The sequence below is a fragment of the Bubalus bubalis genome, chromosome 22 (assembly GCF_019923935.1).
Source record: "Bubalus bubalis isolate 160015118507 breed Murrah chromosome 22, NDDB_SH_1, whole genome shotgun sequence".
NCBI lineage: Eukaryota > Metazoa > Chordata > Mammalia > Artiodactyla > Bovidae > Bubalus > Bubalus bubalis.
Genome location: NC_059178.1, coordinates 36728837 through 36748043, shown reverse-complemented (window position 1 = coordinate 36748043; position 19207 = coordinate 36728837). Strand labels below are relative to the sequence as shown.

Below are 19207 nucleotides of genomic sequence, written 5' to 3'. Positions count from 1 at the left end.
AGGCCTTGGGCCTGCCTGGGCCTTAGTGCAGCACTTCTCCAAGTGTGATCAATGGATGGCAAATTGCCACACGTGTTAAGTATAGAAATTGAAAATAAACATTTTTGGAATGTTTATAGCATTTGACTAAGTAATTTTGAATCTGTTGAGTCTAATAGTTAAAAAACATTGGGCTTGTCAAAAAAAAAGGAATTTAACTATCTGTATTTGCATAATGTGATGTTACGTGTATCAGAGCCATTTAGAGATTTTATTTTCTCCAGGATAGAAGAAGTTCAAGAAGAAGAATTACATGCTGGAATAAGTTTTAATATAGATTAAATTAGGCCATTGTATAAGAAGAAAAAAAGCCTTTTTTTTTTTAAGCTTACATACTTAAATTTAAGATCTCCAAGGACCTGGCATTTCCACTTATAAGATTTACAGTTATACTCACTGATTTTGCTCTACTGTGTGATAACTCTGGTATGTCTTAGAAGCACAAGTATAAAAAAAAGCCGTTTGCCTGTATATTGTCAATCCAGTAAAGAAAAAAGCTTGTGTTATGGTATATCACTGTTCTTTTTGGGCTAGCTTCTTAAGCACTCTAGAGAAAATTGGGAAAGGTTTCAAGATTTGTTTCTCCAATATCCAGGCCAACTGTTTTATACTGAGGCAGAGCAGATTTTGACAGATACTTTATTGATTGAAGGAATGAATAAAAGTTAGAAATGCTGACACAGTCATGAGTATTGGTATTTGATAGATATTAGCTGTAATACCTCAACTTTCCAGCAGATTTTGCCTTGGTTACTTTTGAGGTTACTGCCAAGCAGGGGTAACGTTTTTGTGTTTTGTTCTTCTTAGGCTTACGTAGTGGAAGACAGTAAGCAGCTTATTTTGGAAGGTCAGCACCATGTTGTTCTTCGCACTATAGGAAAAGAAGCTTTTTCATATCCTCAGAAACAGGTAATGACGTGCTTTGGGGCCTCCTGTGAACTTGTGGGGGAGTTTTGTTTGGTTGGTTTGTGTTTTTGAAGGTGTCTGATTTGTGCAAGCTTTTATACTGAGATTTGAGTTGGGGGTTGGTGGCAGAAAGCTGATTAAAATTAAAAGTGAACAAATTGATTTTGAAGTTTGCTAGCGCTTAATACCGGAGAAGGCAATGGCAACCCACTCCAGTACTCTTGCCTGGAAAATCCTATGGACGGAGGGGCCTGGTAGGCTGCAGTCCATGGGGTCACTAGGAGTCGGACACGACTGAGTGACTTCACTTTCACTTTTCACTTTCATGCATTGGAGAAGGAAATGGCAACCCACTCCAGTGTTCTTGTCTGGAGAATCCCAGGGACGGAGAGCCTGGTGGGCTGCCGTCTATGGGGTCACACAAAGTCAGATACAACTGAAGTGACTTAGCAGCAGCAGCCCTTAATACGGAGAAGGCATTGGCACCCCACTCCAGTACTCTTGCCTGGAAATTCCCATGGGCGGAGGAGCCTGGAAGGCTGCCGTCTATGGGGTCACTTTCACTTTTCACTTTCATGCGTTGGAGAAGGAAATGGCAACCCATTCCAGTGTTCTTGCCTAGAGAATCCCAGGGACGGGGGAGCCTGGTAGGCCGCTGTCTATGGGATCACACAGAGTCAGACACAACTGAAGCGACTTAGCAGCCGCAGCCCTTAATAAGAGCATTAAGATGCATTTGTGATCTTGGAGTTTCCTAAGATATACTCTTTATTGAATCTAGAGCTCATAGTTATAAAAAGAATTGACTTCTGTGAGAGGAAGGAACCATATCCTCTATCTTACCTTGCTTATTGTTCAGCAGGCACACACCATTGCTAAACTTAATGGGGCTGGTCATATAGTGTAAAGGAGGGCCTCTGGAATTGCACAGCAGCTGATAGTTCTGTTTGTTTTCTCATTTCTCCTAAAATACTGTTTAATCTTATCAAAAGTTCTCATCATATATATAAATAAAATTTAAGCATATTAGTCCTGTGATTCAAAGTAAGTTAACAGACATCTGCCTATCTGCCCCTAAATACTTAGACTGAGTATTCCTGAAGACAAAGACAATCTTCTCCGTAATCACAGAAACCATTATTAATTCAGGAAGTTTAACATTGATGCAGTACTCATATATACAGTCTAAATTCAGATGTCATCAACTGTCTTAGTTATAAGACTTGGTTTGCTTTTTCCCATTCAGAATTCAGTCCAGGATCGCACGTTGTGTTCACTTGTCTCTTCAGTCTCTTTTAATCTGGAACATTTTCTGAACCTTTATTTTTCAGTTATCATGTAGACATTTTTGAAGAGCCTTGGCCAGTTATTTTAATGTAGAATAATACTTTGAATATTTCTTATGATCAAATTAAAGTCACACATTTTTAACTGAAATTTTTAACTGAAATACTTCCTAAGTGATGTTATATCCCTGTCAGTGTATTACATCAGAAGGCACATGAGAGTCTCCCCTGATGGTCCAGCAGTTAAGACTTTGCCTTTCAATGCAAGGGGTTGGTTCGATCCCTGGTTGGGGAGCTAAGATCCCTCACACCTCAGGGCCAAAAAACCAAAGCGTAAAACAAGATCAATATTGTAACAAATTCAATAGAGACTTTAAAAATGATCCATGTCAAAAAATCTTAAAAAAAAATAAAAAGGCACGTGATATTAATTCGTGCCATTAGAGGTGATGGATCATTTGATTAAGATATTACCTGCCATGTTTCTCCACAGTATTACTATTTTTTCTTTTTATTTATAAGAAGAAGTAATTGTGGGGAGATAATTTGGGACTATGTAAATGTGATTTCTCATCAAAGTTAGGTATACTAGCTTTACATTCCATTGGTAATAATATAATTTGAATTGATTTTTACTTTAGTGATGACTAATGGTAATTTTCTGTTAGGTTTAATGAAGATATGTTTAACCCCAAATCTGTTTCGTACTTTAAGAAAGTTTTTTTCCTCAAACTGATTTGATTAATTAAAAATCTCATTTATAAATTGTCATATTTTGATAATTTGGAACATCTCAAGGCAAGATTTTCACTTATAAAATGAAACAAAGTGTTCTCTATAAAATTTACTCATATGTTATATTCCCATTTTACAAAAATACTGTCTAGAGCATATCCTTTTTATTTCTCTGTATTTCACCTTTGAAATATTTTACGTGATTAGCTGAGTTGGGAGATGTGGCATGTTCATTATATTGAGGATAATATATATGGAGCTCAGAGACTTTTAAGATTGATGACGTAGTGCAATTTACTTGCATAACTTGATAAACTTTAGCTTACTTATAAAACAGGGAGTATTTTATATCTTGCCTCTCTTGTGATGGAACTCGCTGTCTTGGAGTATAACTCTCACCCTTATTGGAAAAAACTACTGTACAAATTGTCCAGCACTCACTGTGAAAATTGTTGCTGCTTTTAAGCTGAGAGAGAGGGATGCTTTTGTCAGTATTCCCTCAGTAAATTAGCTTCAGGTATTTGGTATCCTTTTATGGCTGCTGTTCATGTGTTTGCCTCCTGGTAGGTGGTATGTAGAGATTCAGTATAGTTTAGAAGTCTAAAATAACAGCTTGTTTATCTTAGATGATTATACTATGTTAAACAATAGGATATTTTTTGAACTTTTTATTAAAGTTTAACAAAAATGCAGAAGAGTGAGTTTTCAAAAATTGAAGAACACTCCAGTATAAGCAGGAGCCAGATTAAGAAGGGGAACATCAGATGTTCGGCTCCTCCTGGCTTCCAGGCACAAGTTTTTCCTCCTCCAGAGTAAACCTCTACAGTCACTTTCCTCTCACTCATAAGTTAAAAACAAATTTGAATGTTGCTTTGGCAGCTGTATAAATCAAGGGTCAGCAAACTTTTTCTGAGGAAAGCTGGATAATAAACATTTCTGACTTTGCTGGCCAGAAGGTTTTTGTCAGAATTACTCATCTCTGTTGTTTAGAGTCCCAAAGCAGCCATAGCCAGTATGTAAACAAATGGATGTGGCTCTGTTTCCATAAAACTCTCTTTACAAAAACCAGAAGCAATCTGGCTTTGGCCCATGGGATGTGGTTTGCCAGTCCTAGGTGTAGATCAGATTCCAACTAGGCTACCAGGAAATTAAAAAATCAAAAATTTCTGATGGTAAAGGAAAATGGAGAAAAAAATTAATCAAGGAAGAGGACTTCCATGGTGGTCCAGTGGTTGGGAGTCTGCCTATCAATGCAGAGGATATGTGTTTGATCCTCGGTCTGGGAAGATACCACATGCCTGGGGACAGCTAGGCTGGTAGCCACAGCTAGTGAAGCCCATGCACCTAGAGCCTGTGCTCCACAGCGAGAGAACCCGTCCAGTGAGGAGCCTGTGCACTGCAACTCTAGAGAGGGTAGCCCCCACTCACTGCAGTTAGAGAAAGCACACCCACAGCAAGGAAGGCCAGTGCAGCCATAAATTAATAAGGAGAATATTTTTAAAAATTCTCGAAGCAGATGATATATACAATTGAATGTTTATAGCCTAAGTACTAAGCAGTTTTATTAGATGAGAAACACAGCAACTTTTGAAATTATTATTATTGTGAACCCATTTTTACATATGAGGAAATTAGGTCTTGAAGTATTAAATACCTTACCCAGGATCATAGAACTATTATGTGAGGTTGTTGGATATCAAGTTAACACTAGCACATAACAGACAATGAATAAATGATTACAGATCCTAGTTTTTTATCCTAGGTTGTATTGCACATGATTCCTACTGTTAGTTTGTTAGTTTTTACAGCAGAAAAAGTATTGTACATGCTTTACTTTATTTCCACTGGTTTTAGCTTCTTTTGTTTGTATCTGTTACACCTTACTTTAAGAAGGCAGTGTTTTCATTGTCATATTTTTTCTTTTCTCAGGAGCCACCAGAAATGGAACTATTAAAATTTTTTAGGCCAGAAAACACTACAGTTTCCTCAAGACCATCAGCAGAACAGCTTTCTAATCTTATTAAAACAAGTCTTCACTATCCAGAATCATTTAATCATCCCTTTCATCAAAAAAGGTTTGAGATGTATTTTTGTTAAAATTTTTCTGCAATATACACACCTGTATGTGCATGCACACACATCCACACATTTATTAATAGCATTAACACAAATATTGAAGAAGAAATCTAGACTAATATTGAGTCTACAGAAATTGCCATTAAGTAATTTACCTGTTACTATGGTTATTATATGTTGCTACTGTAATTAATAGATGGATATTTCCTCAGCCAATTAGTTGTCAGAAGTTTTCTTTTGATGAACATATTTATCATTAAGTCAAAAAGAAGGAAAAATAGTAAATCATTTTGTTTTTGTTTTAGATACAGAATAAACCTTAGACATGACTATGGTATAGATTCATCAGTTTGCATTTAGACAGCATCATTGGCTTAAGGTTTACCAAGTGTTAAACTCTTGGGGGGTGATGTATTTATAATTTTGACAAATAGCTTGATTACATAAATTTGAGGTTCTAAAATAAAAGGTCCTAAGTCAGGTGATACTTCAAAAAGGAGCTGGTTTGCAGATATAAAACAAGATGGAGTGAAGTCTGTTAGAGCCAGTCTGTAAATTAGAATTGAAGGTGTAAGTTTTGGTGAAGTCACCATGGGTAGGGGTAGGGAAGAGGTGGGATAGAACAAAAGAGAAAGGTGACCCATAGAACAGTGGTATTGGAGAGATGAGCTAAGGAAAAAGGAGTCCATCAAGAAGACTGGTTGAGAAGTAGCAGTCAAAGAATTAGGAAGACAAGACCAGTGAGTAGAAAGTGGGATCACAGAGGTGGAGTGAGAGCAGTTCAAGGAGAGGAAAGTGGCTGCAAAAAGTAGTTTCATTAGTTCTAATGATAAAGAAATTGTTGATGATTTTGAGAAGACTCTTTAACTGTATGGGGGGTGGAAGCATGACACAGTAGGTTTTGAGGAGAGAGAGAGGTGGGAAGGAAGTAAGGATACTGGTGTAGACCACCAGCCCTTCAGGAAGCCTGGCTGTGAACAGGGATCAGGGAATACCCTTCAGTATTACTGTTTACTTACTTAGAAGATAACGGATTGTATTTATGGTCTTGAAGGAAGTGATGGGACGCAAGAAAGGCGACAAAACCCTTAATAGATGAAAAGGTAACGCTGAAAAGTGGCAGGATTAGCTTTGGACAGAAAGATGAAAGTAGGGAGAAATTTTAACAAGTTTGCATATGCCTCCCTTTTAGAGAGTTTGTAGGAGCAAGGTTAAGTACTCAAAGTACTCTAGGAAATGAGAAAGGGTAGAGAATTTTTAAAAGTGAAATTTGAGGATAACTACTGAGAGGAATGAGAAGCCGGCTGAGAACAGAGTGCTGGGCAAAATGAAGACCTTCACAGAGGCTTAGGAGCAGCAGAAGTATCTAAAACGTAACTTGAATGGTGCCAACCATTTTTAAACCTTTTTATTGTGAAATATAACACATAAAAAAGTGAAGTTGCTCAGTTGTGTCCGACTCTTTGTGACCCCATGGACTGTAGCCCATCAGGCTCCATCCATGGGATTTTCCAGGCAAGAATACTGAAGTGAGTTGCCATTTCCTTCTCCAGGGGATCTTCCCCATCCAGGGATTGAATCCAGGTCTCCCACATTTTAGGCAGACGCTTTACCATCTGAGCCACCAGGGAAGTATAACACATAGAAAAGTTCTCAAAACTGAAAATGTGTGGCCACAGTGATTCTTTTCCATAAAACTAATACCCAAAAAATCATCTCTAGGGAAGAAATTTAAAAATTGCTAGCAGTCTCAGAAGCCCCCTGTGTACTTGCCGTCCATTCCCAGTATTAGCAGTCATTTCTTTGCTCCTCTTTATAATTTTCCAACCAAGTTTACATCTCCATATTTTGATTTTTGTGGGGTTTTTGAACTTTATTGTATAAGTGGTATTATACAGAGTTTATTCTTTTTATGCCCAGTTTCTTTCAAACTAGTTTTACTAATTAGTACATCCCCACTAGTAGTACGTGGGAGTTCCTTCTGTTGATACCTTTACCAACACTTTCTGTTGTCAGACTTGTAAAAGTTTTAGCCATTTAAGTTATTTTTAAATACTTTTGGTCTTAAATCTTTGTCTAGGTCTCAATTGTTTGGTGCTCAGTCTGTGTGCCTTTGACTGACAGAGGCATGCTGGTATCACTTGAGGAAATTAAAAAAACAAGGAAGATGCTTTGATCCTACTCCCACAGATTCCCATTTGATTGGCCAAGGGTGCAGGCAGGACATCCAGAGTTCCTGAAGTTCTCCAGGTGATTCTAATGTGCAGCCAAAGCTGAGGAAAGAAATGTTTTATCCCTACTGAACCTGTCTTGATTTCACACGCTTCCATAGACAGTTTTGATTCCATAATATTTCATTTTACCTCACGGTTCTACTTTGTCCCTGTTTATCAAACCCTGTCCTGCATCATGTATTTCCTGAACATCTTAGATTCCATGGTGCTGCTTAGTGGTTAAAACCTGGGCTGTGTGTTAGAGGCTGGAACATGAAGGACTTCTCCATGTGATTTTGTTAGGGTTGAAAAGCATCATAGAAACTTGGCAGTGCAGGGAAGTATGTAAAACAGGACAGATTTGATCAAACTAAAGCAGAACAGTGAGCTAAAATAAAGTATCACAGAATTCAAACTGTGCATGGAAGTATGTGAAAACAAGGAAGGGTCGAGAAGGATAAGATACGGCAGTTTCTTCCAACTTGGCTGCACATTAGAATCACCTGGAGAATTTTTAAAATCTTGGTGTTCAGGCCAGTTAAATCAGAACCTCTGGGAATAGGACCCAGGTGTCTGTCTATTTTAAATAAATCCTCAGATTGCCACAATAATGCTTTGTGAGACACCACTCCAGAATTCAGTAGCTTACAGGCATTTATTCCCACGCTCACGGGTGTGCAGAGCATCGACATCTTTGATTCTCCTTCAGGCTGGGTTGGTTGGATTCACATCTGTGCACATGTATTTTGGGGGTCAGTCCAAATGGGCAGCAACTAGCTGTTCTTCTCATGGCGTATCTCTGAAACAGAAAGTGAGCCACGTTGCAGTAGCACATTTAAAGCTTCTGCTTGCATCGGTCATTATTACTCCATTGGCCAAATAGCCTCTCCTTCACAGTCAACAAAGATGATCCCCCATCACACAGCTGGAACGTGAGGGGAGTGAATAATTGTTAAACAATAATGACCATTACCACAGTAATCAGGGTTGAGAATCGGTGAAGTAGAGGGTCAAATGATTGGACATTCCAGTGAAACTGAAGATCAGAAGCATAATTGAGTGAGAGAGCTGGCGATCGTGGTCAGTGAGTGGAAAAGCTGAGGAGTATTTCAGAGGTAGTTATTTTAGGTGACTAAAAAAACACTCACAGTTAAGTCATGAAAGACAGATGACTGAGTTTTGAATACTCCTGGTGGTTATGGAGGTGATACATTAAGGGTTTGAGAAGGAGCTGAATAAATTGTCTACCTAAACAGTGAAGTTCACCAAGAAGATGACAAAATTCAGGATTGAAAAGAAGAAAGCAAACTCAAGCAGAAGCTTTTAATGAATGAAACCGGTAAGATGATGTGGAAGAGAAGGCCTGTGCAGTGCCTTATGTCTAGGTGGCAGGCCTCTGCTTGACCCACATCGTAGATGAATCAAGGGTGGGGTGGGGTGAAGCAGATGCTTCCCTCATCTTTACCTCAGATATTTCAAAATGCTTATCCCTTCACCTGTCCCAAGGAATCTCTGTTGCACTAAGTTACTTTCACTAGTTTAGTTTGTCAGTTTGAGGGCAAAGAAAAAGAACAAAAACCTTGGAGTAGTTTATGACAAAAGTGGAGGTGTTTTTATAGGAGAGAGAGGAGGAAGAACTCAACAAGGGGTATTAACTACATTAATGAGACATTCTGGCCTGAGATGCGAAAGATGCTGGAAGATAAACAGCATCTGTTATGGCAAGGCCTGTAGAGGCAGCTGTGTCCTCAGCCAGATTTCAGTTAAAGTGAGGTGTGGCACATAAAGAGAAGAGACCGAGGATCTGGAAGAGTGTTCTTAATGCCATGGGAAGTGGGGAGGGGCGCGACAGGAGGCGACTTGGTCATGGCAGTGGGACACAGGGCAGCAGAGGAATGAGAATACGAGAAACAACAAAGTGTCAAACTGGGGTTAGCTGCCATCACTCCTCACAGAAAGAAGGTGTGTTAAATAGTGTTTGTGAAGCTTTTGAACTTGTGCTAGGCATTATTGTCAGTGCTTAGCATATTTGATCTTACCAGCCACCACAAGACACTCAAGAGATGGGTAAAGTTATTATTCCTAGGTTACAGTTGAGGAAACTGAGAAACAGAATTGTTGAGCTGACATGTGAACCCTAGCAGTCTGACTCTAGAATTCATGCTGTTAATAATACCAGATGTTAGTGGTGGGGGAATGGTTGTTAGCAGTTTGGTCTCTAGGCACTGTTTTTGGCTCATCAGATGAGCATTTTAGAAAGGCTGTTGTGTGAAGCAGTGATTTTTGAAAGGTGGTCCCAGAGCAGCAGCAGTTGGGAACTTATTAGAAACGCAGATTTTGGGCCCCACCCAGCCCTTCTGAATGAGAAACTCTGGGGATGGAGCCCAGCAGTCTCTTTTATCAAGCCCTCCTGTGACTGTGATGCACGTTGTAGTGGGAGGATCACACGTCAGGTATGAGAAACACCCAGTCGAAGATTGGTTTATGTCAGAACACTAATTCAGAGGTGATTAGTAAACCAAGAGATGCAGTGACTTGAACTCGTAAGGAATGTGAATTTTGAATGAAGTCACCAGCCTCCAGAGCTGTGTGGGAAACAGAATTGATAGGAATTTGTGACGAATAGTAGAAAGTTGGGAATGGGGGGTTAATGAGGCAGTAGCCCCCATTCCCACTTTAAAAAAAAAAATACTTGGGATGATGCCCAAGCTTTGCTGGGGAGATGAGAGTGCTAGTCACTGAAACAGTGATGGAGGAAGAATAGGAATGAAGATAATGACTTTGGGGTTAGGAAGCATCCAGATGTTCTTACTTCTTTCACTGGAAGCATTTAGATAGAGCATGGAGGATTTGAGGCTCAAGTGGCAACCCTGCTAGAGGTCCTGAGGTTTTGCTTTGGGTTGCAAGTTACATGACTTGAATTTAACTTAATGAGGGGCTCTAGACTGGACCACTGTTCATTAGTCTAGGTTGTCCTCCATTCCTGTGAGAAGTTTGTGGGGAAGGTAAGGGTGTAGCACCAGTATAATCTAAGGATGAGTTTTTGAAATTAACCTAGTTTTTGTCTAGGGAAATCTGTTATTTGCAGTGTGGTTTTGGAAGCGTTTCTTAGTAAGGGGATATAAAATTTTTGAGAGCATAAAATATATTATCTGAGCAGAATTTTAATATTGTGTGAGCTCATAAGATTTTTTTACTATTGTTCTTTATGTTAATAGGGTAACGTATTTTAAATAATACTAGGTAACCAGGCTTCATTTGTGCATAGAGTATGTTCATTTATTATGTTCTTAATATGAACTCTGCACCAGTCTGTTCTTAGGTCCTCTTCTCTCACTCCCTGTCCTTTCTCCTGTGCTAAGTGAGATCAGAAACTAGGTTAACTGAGCAAATATGTCTACTTGAAAGGGCTTTTCTCATAACTGGCTATACAGAAATAATTCTCATAGTCTCCCAAACATGATGGCTTCTGTACAGATTTGATAGAATAGCAAATGTCAATCTAGGCCAAGTTCTCAAAGTTAAGTAATTTTTGAGAAACACAAAGAACAGCATTAGTTGTTGGCACCTTTTCACGATTTTTTTTCCCTCCATTTGTCTTTCTTCGTTGCAGTTGTTTCCTTCTGTTTTTCATTTTGGGAAATAACAACCTAGAAACATTCTGGTTATTTTTAAAGATTATCTTTAATAAAAGGAAATAAAAATGGTTTTGTGAGTGTATATATTCTAATATTTAGTATTCAAGCATTGTATTAATATGTTTTACTTCTTATTTATGCAACTCATTTAGCTTGAGTGATTTTAGAACTCAATTTTTTTCCTTACTTGAATATAATTATTTTTGAGGATCTTATGCTGTTAGGTAACTGTAAGTTTTATTTTCAAGAAAGTGTTTTTGTTTTCAATACCCCACTAATCTTTTTTTGGTTTTTCTTTTCCACAGCCTTTGTTTAGTACCAGTGACCCTTTTACTTTCCAATTGTTCCAAGGCCAACGTCGATGTAATAGTTGATCTTCGGCATAAAACAACAAGGTAAGGATTTATTTAGGGCAGGTTTATTTTATAGTTAAAGATTGAGTTGAAAGTAGTTTACTATTTTGAAATTATGCAAATAATTATCTAATATAGATAGAGTTTACTTAGGCATACCGTTTTTTGTTTGGTATTAAGAAGTGTTAGCAAAGGGACTTGCCAACTCTGTGCTCCCAAGGCAGGCATCCCAGGTTCGATCCCTGGTCGGGGAACTAGATCCCACATGCCACAGCTAAGATTGAAGATCCTGTGTGCTGCAACTAAGACTTGGCACAGCCAAATAAAAAAAGAAGTGTTAGAGAAGAGTTACAGAGATTTGTCTTAGCATTTCAGTAGTCGCAAATGAAAACTGGTTTCTAAAAGCAGCAATTCTGGCCAGAGGTGACAATTTTTATAAAAGCTTGTTGGTGATAAAGAACTCTAAACTTGAAAATCAGTAAGTTCATGATAGAAGTTTTTTTGGTCTTGTTTTGTGATTTATAAAACAATGCTGCTGCTGCTGCTAAGTTGCTGCAGTCGTGTCCGACTCTGTGCGACCCCATGGACTGCAGCCTACTAGGCTCCTCCGTCCCTGGAATTCTCCAGACAAGAACACTGGAGTGGGTTGTCATTTCCTTCTCCAGCAACAGCAAAAAAAAAAAAAATGCAGGTCTATATTGGCACTCCTAAGAGCTAGGTGCTTTTCAGATTTCAGAAAATTTGAGATCTTTAGAAAAGCAGTGTGAAGCATATGCTGATTATTAATTACGGTATAACACTGCAAACAGGATCTGGGTCAGCTATCTGAAATCTGAACACATTTTGTGTATCATAAATTAATTAACTAATGTCTTATTGGTAGACACTGGGTTGGTCTCCATGTTTCAATATTATAAACAGTCTAAATATTTTAACCATTCTTATATATACATTTATTTTTATGTATGGAGAACCAGGTGGTTAAAAGCTCAGGTTTGAAATCAGGTTTCCTATTTACTGGCTGCTGTTGTGAGTGTTAAATGAGATAATTCATTCTTAGCATTAAGTCTAGAACATAGTAACTGTTAATAAATGTTAGTTATAGAAATAGTAATATTAGTTATTACTATTGATGTTATTATTAATAAACAGTTGGCATCATAAATAATTTCTAGAATTAGAGTTGCTGGATGAAAGGGATGTGTTACGGGGCTTTGGCAAAAAATTCCTGAAGAAAAAATATCCTCCAACTTACCATTTTCCTCCTCCCTTAGCCCAGAAGCTTTGGAAATCCATGGATCATTTACATGGCTGGGACAAACACAGTATAAACTTCAGCTTAAAAGCCAGGAGATTCACAGTTTGCAGCTGAAAGCATGCTTTGTCCACACGGGTGTTTATAACCTTGGAACTCCTAGGGTGTTTGCCAAGTTATCGGACCAAGTCACAGTATTTGAAACAAGTCAGCAGAGCTCCATGCCTGCCCTGATCATCATCAATAATGTGTGACACCTTACAGATTTGTACTGAAATGCACAAGAATCAGTTTTATTTTACTGGATGGGTTTTACAGCAGTATTTGAAATGCCTAAGTTGTTCGGGAGGTTGGTGTCGGATCACTGCAGAATACTTTTGGTTTGTCTATTTGTTGATGATGCAAAGCACGTTGGACTGAGAATACTTAAATTCTTTTTTTGTATTTCTTTAAACCCTGGTAATAATTTACACGCTCATAATACAGAATTTCAGCATATCCATGCACCTTATTAAGCCCCATCTTAAAACCAGTGTCTAAGTCTGCTGTTACAACTTACTGATGGTATATGAGCATTAGGAGATGATTTGAAGAAAGAAAAGGCCTGTTGGCAATACTCCTTTTAAGCCATTAGTCTATAAATTCCAGCTTTACTGTGAAGTTCTATCGAGTGTCAAATACACGGTTTGTTGTCTTACTTCACACAATTCTCTAAAATCAGTTTTGAACTTGGGTTATGAGTCTTCATACTTCAGTATCTGGTTGTTCCTATGGCTTATACATAACTTTGTAAAAAGAAAAAAATTTTTTTCTGATGCTTTGAATATAGTTTTGAAAGGAGTTGACTTCCCCCCCTCTCATTCATCTCAGCATAGAGTGCACTATTTCACAATATGAGATTTTTGTCATTTAAATTATCATATTCTTTATTATGTAACTTTAACAATTGAGTTGATCTGTTTAAAATATAAATCTACTCAAGTTAATTAAAAATAAGCTTTTCAAAAATGTATTATATTTATAACAAATGTACTGTAAATAGAATAAAGACATGCTATTCACTGTATAGATTTATTAGATGCCTTTTAAAAAAAATTCTGAGAACGTAATATATTCTTTATTCAGAATCAGTGCCAACCATATTATTATAGCAGGTAGAAGATCAGTTTCCTGAGAAAGTGTTACCTTTGTTTCCAAAAGTGAAGAACAGTCTTTGTTCCTACAGCCCTTGCTGGCTGTGTTATAAATGAGCAAATGCATTTTGTCTTTAAATGTGTCATGTCTGATACCCAGTTACAACTTTGATAATCCTTTCATATCTTGGGAGAAAGGAAGATCAATGCTTATTGACACTGTTGTGTCAATAACCACAGTGCAGACTCTGATGCTGGTTATGGAGGACTAGGTAATGTAGCTCTCCTGCTGAAGAAAAGCAAAACGTCGGAACGAAATCAAAGAAAATGTTTTACTGCTAAAAAGAAAGCGTTGTCAATATAGTTCGTTATTAGACGACCGAAATCCAGGAGAAGCCTAGAGAGATGAGACTTGGGCCTACTTTGCCTTGGGAGGTTTGTCCACGTAGGAAGAAGCAGCTGAGAAGCGGAGCCTACAGTTAACTTACTTTAAGATAAGAAGTATAGGTCAGGAGGACTATTTGAAACTGAAGGAAGGAGAGAAAAAGGATAGAAGGTAGGCCCCCAGAAGATAAGAAACCTACTGGATTCTATAAGAAAGTCTTATACATTTATTTGGAGTCTGAGAAAGGGGAGAGGATAGGGCAGAAGCAGTATAGGATTTGAGAATTTTCCGAGATGGACAAGTTACGGCTTCAAGTAGTTCAGTAAATCCCAGACAACATAAATAAAAAGGAACCTGTATCCAGATGCATTGTAGTGAAACTTCTGGAATTTAAAGACAAGGAGAACCTGTCCTGAATACAGAAGACAAAACTTACCATTTGCTACCATGAGCAAATGGTAGCAGTAATTCAACTGATAGCAGATTTCTGAACAAAAATAGTGAAAGCCAGAAGATAGTTCCTTTCAGTCCTTTGAAGATACTAAGCCTGAATTCTAAACGACAAGGCTACCTGTCAAGGGAAGTGAAACAAAGATATTTTCAGACAAAACCAGAGAGTTTACTTCCTTCCTGGTGACTGAGGATAATGGTGTGTGTGTGTGTGTACATACATATGTGTGTACCTGCATGCACATATGCTCCATCATGTCTGACTCTTTGCAGCCCCATGGACTGTATCCCACCAGGTGCCTCTGTCCATGGGATTTTCCAGGCAATACTGAAGTGGGTTGCTATTTACTCCTCCAGGGGATCTTCCCGACCCAGCCATCAAACCTGTGTCTCTTGTGACTCCTGCCTTGGCAGGCAGAATTTTAACCACTGAGCCACCTAGGAAACCCTATGGTGTCTACCTAAATCTAAATCTTTGCACTCATTCTCCAAATGAAGTATACAAATCAGTAAGAGCAATTGAAACCATGCCTACCTTGTGCTTTTAGCATAACTAGACAGAATACTAACTTTAGAGTATCTGCACATAATCTGCCTATCTTGAGAATCTATGGCAAGTCTTTATAGAACGGATGGATGTGGGGACAGGAGTCTGGAAGGACACTGTGGAAGGGAGATAAGAGAACTGGGCTTAAGAGTGAGCCAAAATCACTCAACAAAGAGAAAGTCATCCTGACTCTTAAAAGTACGAGGCATCTGGTAGACCGGAGCTCTTGTGACAGGCAAGGCACTTGAAGCTTTGCAGTGGGGCATTGTAGGAGCAGAGGGGGAACAGGGTCTGTCCATCACATGGCTAAGGAAGTGTCTCCTGATAGGAATTAGTGTTGAGTATTTTGAGGCTTGTGCAGCTCAAATCAAGTGAAATTGTTCCATTAAAGATTTGGACCCTTTGGCCTGAGTTCCAGAAGACTCCATTAAAACAACCTAGAGGACTGGGATAGGATGGGGAGGGAGGTTCAAAAAGGAGGGGACCTATTTCTGATCCGTGTTGATGTATGGCAAAAATCAACACAATATTGTAAGACAATTACCCTTCAATTAAGTAAAATGCAAAATATTAAAAAACTGCAAATGCCTATAGGTACCCCGAGAAGACTCTTGAGAGTCCCTTGGACTGCAAGGAGATCCAACCAGTCCATTCTAAAGGAGATCAGTCCTGGGTGTTCTTTGGAAGGAATGATGCTGAAGCTGAAACTCCAATACTTGCCAGGGACTCTCAAGGGTTTTCTCAGGGTACCTACAGGCATTTGCATTTTTTGAATATTTTGCATTTTACTTTTTAATTGAAGGGTAATTGCCTTACAATATTGTGTTGAGTCACGCAAAGAGTTGACTCATGGGAAAAGACTCTGATGCTGGGAGGGATTGGGGGCAGGAGGAGAAGGGGACGACAGAGGATGAGATGGCTGGATGGCATCACTGATTTGATGGATGTGAGTCTGAGTGAACTCCGGGAGTTGGTGATGGACAGGGAGGCCTGGCGTGCTGCAATTCATGGGGTCGCAAAGAGTCGGACATGACTGAGTGACTGAACTGTACTGACCCCGAAACCACCCCCCTGCCATCAGTCTTTAAAACGTAAGATTTCTCAGCCATCCTATAAGAGAGCAGTGAGACTTGGACACAGAACCATGTCTAGAAGGGAGGATGTGTGGCGAGCTGGTGGAAGGAGCAGAAATTGGGGAGAGGAGGAGGAAGGGATAGGATGCTGAAAGAAAGAAAGCTTGATCTATTTCATGATTTTGCTTAGGGTCAATCCTATTTGGTGTTTCTCAGCTCAGGATAAAATTTGAGTGTCCTGTGCCATCTGTCCTTGCCTTCCTCCCCATGTTTTTGTTTTGATTTTTAATCTGTGATTGACATAAACTTTTCTAAAACTTGTTAGCAGTTCTCATTTCCTTACCTACTTGAATTAATAACTCTGTACTTGATGGCAGGAAAGGACACATCTGATAATTGGATGTTTGTGAAAGGCGAAAAGCAAGTGTTCCTTTTCACATGTGAATGGATAGTTCATTAGTTAACTGAATATTCTACCAGGGGGTAGTGTATAAAACCATCTGAAATCTTTTTAAGACTTAGCAATCTTGCTTAGAAGTTGGCTCTCAAAATAACTTTTTGAGACTTCCCTGGTGGTCCAGTGGTAAGGAATTCGCCTGCCAAGGCAGGGGACATGGGTGTGATCCCTGATCCAGGAACATTGCACATGCCGCGGGGCAACTAAGCCCATGAGCAGTAACTACCGAGCCCACTCCCCCTAGAATCCATGCTCCACAACAGGAGAAACCCAGGCATCACAACTGGAGAGTAGCCCCTGCTCACAGCAACGACCAAGCACAGCCAAAGACCAATTAAAAAAAAAAAAGAACTAAAAAAATCTATAACTTTTTGAACTAGAGAAGAGGCATTTGGCTGCAAGAGGCAAACAATAGGGAATTTTAATGCAAAGCGCAGAGGAAGAGGAGGAGGGTGTTTAGAAGGGAGCTTTCATCCTTGAAGGAGAAGGGCTATGGGTGAGCCAGCGTGGCTGTACTGGGGCAAGTGGACCCAAGCCTGCTGCTACCAGACAGCAGACTGTCCCAGTCTGTTTTCCAGCAGCCCTCTGGAGGAGCTGCACAGAAGTGAGGAGAGATCAATAACCACATTTTCCAAGTTCAGAAAGACCAAGCCTCCTGAGAGCAAAGCTGCTGATCCATGCCACCATCTCATGCGGGCATCTTGTCTACCCCGCCACACCTGCCTGAATTCTAGGTGCAGGTGTGTGGCAAGGTGGAGAGGAAAGTTACCTCTGGGGACATGTATTTCCTTCTTGGAAGTTAAGAGCCATGATCTGCAGAAAAAAGCAAATTTGAGTGTGAGAGGGAGATGTAGTGAGTAGGTGTGAAACCACGCACTTCAGATGGGACTGGAACCCAGTCTTCCAATTGGCAGAAACACTCAATTCAGATGTGATGATGGGTGACAAGATTCAGCTAACCTTCAGATTGGATGGAATCAGGTGGTAGAATCAACTGATGACTTAGTGCCTGGAACAAGGACTGAATGGGCCAAGAATGCCACTGTAATGAGAATAGGTTACTGGCCCAGCTAGATTCCTAAACCCCAGGGTGGAGGAGCTTTACGATGTTTTTAGCCAAGACACATAGCTTGAACTCCACTTAAATCTCCTTTATGTTGGTTTCCAGTGCTAATGTCTGCTGGGAGAGCTGACATTAGCTCTGGCATTTGAAAGGCTTTTGGTAGCCACTTCTGGATTTGCGGACTGACCAATTTTTCAAAGGCTAGATAACCATCCCCGAGTTAGATACTTCAAGTGTTTTTTAACTACTCCTAGGTAGGTAAAACCATTTAACATACATATTTGTCACACTGTCTTTGGTAAAATATTTTTAAGTAAATTATACTCAATATAACATTTGATTCCCAAGGCACAGTGTTCAAGACAGAATTTCCTTTTAGATTGATAAGAGTAATAAGATTTAAGTCTTAAATTTAAGCACAGTATTATAAACTTGATTTTCCCAAATTGTCTTCCACTGAATAGGGTGTTAATAGGTATTAGGTGAAAAAGTAGGGAAATATGGAATTAAACTAAAAAGTTATCTTTATTGTTCATGTGTATTTATGGGTAGTTTCCCAAACATATTGATAGGGACCAGGCCTTACTAAACCAAAGCATTTTTCAGAACTAATGATATGCTCATAGACTAGAGATTGGCAAACTTTTTCTGCAAAGTGGCAGATAGTAGTTTAGGTTTTGTGGGTCATACAGTCTGTTGCAACTACTCAGCTCTTCCCATTGTAGTGCAAAAGCAGTCAAACAAAATGTAAATGAATGATTGTGACTATTTTTGTAAATACACACCTATTTCTGTAAATAAAGTTATTTTAGCCTTGACACTGAGGGATGCTGTCGGCGTATCTTGGAAATTGGACAAAGCTAGAGGAGAAAGGAGAGAGGACTACCTTGTTCTTGTTTAGTCGCTCAGTCGCGCCCAGCTCTTGCAACCCCATGGACTGTAACCCACCAGGTTCCTCTGTCCATGGGATTTTCCAGGCAAGAATACTGGAGTGGGTTGTCATTTCCTTCTCCAAGGCCTACCTTAGGGAGCCACGTTCCTCTGTCCATGGGATTCCCCAGGCAAGAGTACCGGAGCATGTTGCTATGCTATCCCCCAGGGGATCTTCCAGATGGACCCAGGGATTGAACCCGAGTCTCCTGCCATTTCTGCATTGCAGGCAGGTTCTTTACTGCTGAGCCACCAGGAAAGTCCTTTTCCTAGGGCACGTTTCCTGTTAAAACATAGCAAGTGGGTCCTGAAACCAACTATCCACTAGAGGGCAGCAGACGTGCAATTTTGCCTCAGTGCCATCCTTACTACTTGCCTTTAAAATGTTGGAATTAGCATTTTATGAGATAGCACTTGGTAAAGTTGGGTATCAGATCAAACATTTTTTCCTTCTACTGTAGAGAATTAGACAAGTAAATGATAATTCACCAACCTAAGGTTAACGATATTAATTCAGAAAATACTTCCTAATTAAAGCTGTTGCTGACTTTAGTAGTCTATTTCAGAAAATCAAGATAGATGGGTTTTCTTAAAACAATATTTTAAGACACTATAGTTTTATTGATCAAAAGTCATTTAATTTGTCATTGCACAATCTAAAATGAAGG

At 39.3% G+C, this 19207-nt stretch overlaps 1 protein-coding gene across 4 annotated transcripts in view; it reads left to right on the top strand.

The window, feature by feature from the left end:
• Nucleotides 1–13567, top strand: part of TRAPPC8 (trafficking protein particle complex subunit 8) — an 82769-nt gene extending 69202 nt beyond the window's left edge. For all 4 annotated transcript variants that reach the window (XM_045164041.1, XM_045164040.1, XM_045164039.1 and 1 more), the window contains 4 exons: nucleotides 847–948; nucleotides 4896–5041; nucleotides 11199–11288; nucleotides 12521–13567. In XM_045164041.1, the coding sequence (XP_045019976.1) occupies nucleotides 847–948; nucleotides 4896–5041; nucleotides 11199–11288; nucleotides 12521–12755 (573 nt within the window). In that variant the 3' untranslated portion in view covers nucleotides 12756–13567. The remainder of the gene's footprint in view (nucleotides 1–846; nucleotides 949–4895; nucleotides 5042–11198; nucleotides 11289–12520) is intronic.
• The last annotated feature ends 5640 nt before the right edge of the window (nucleotides 13568–19207 follow it).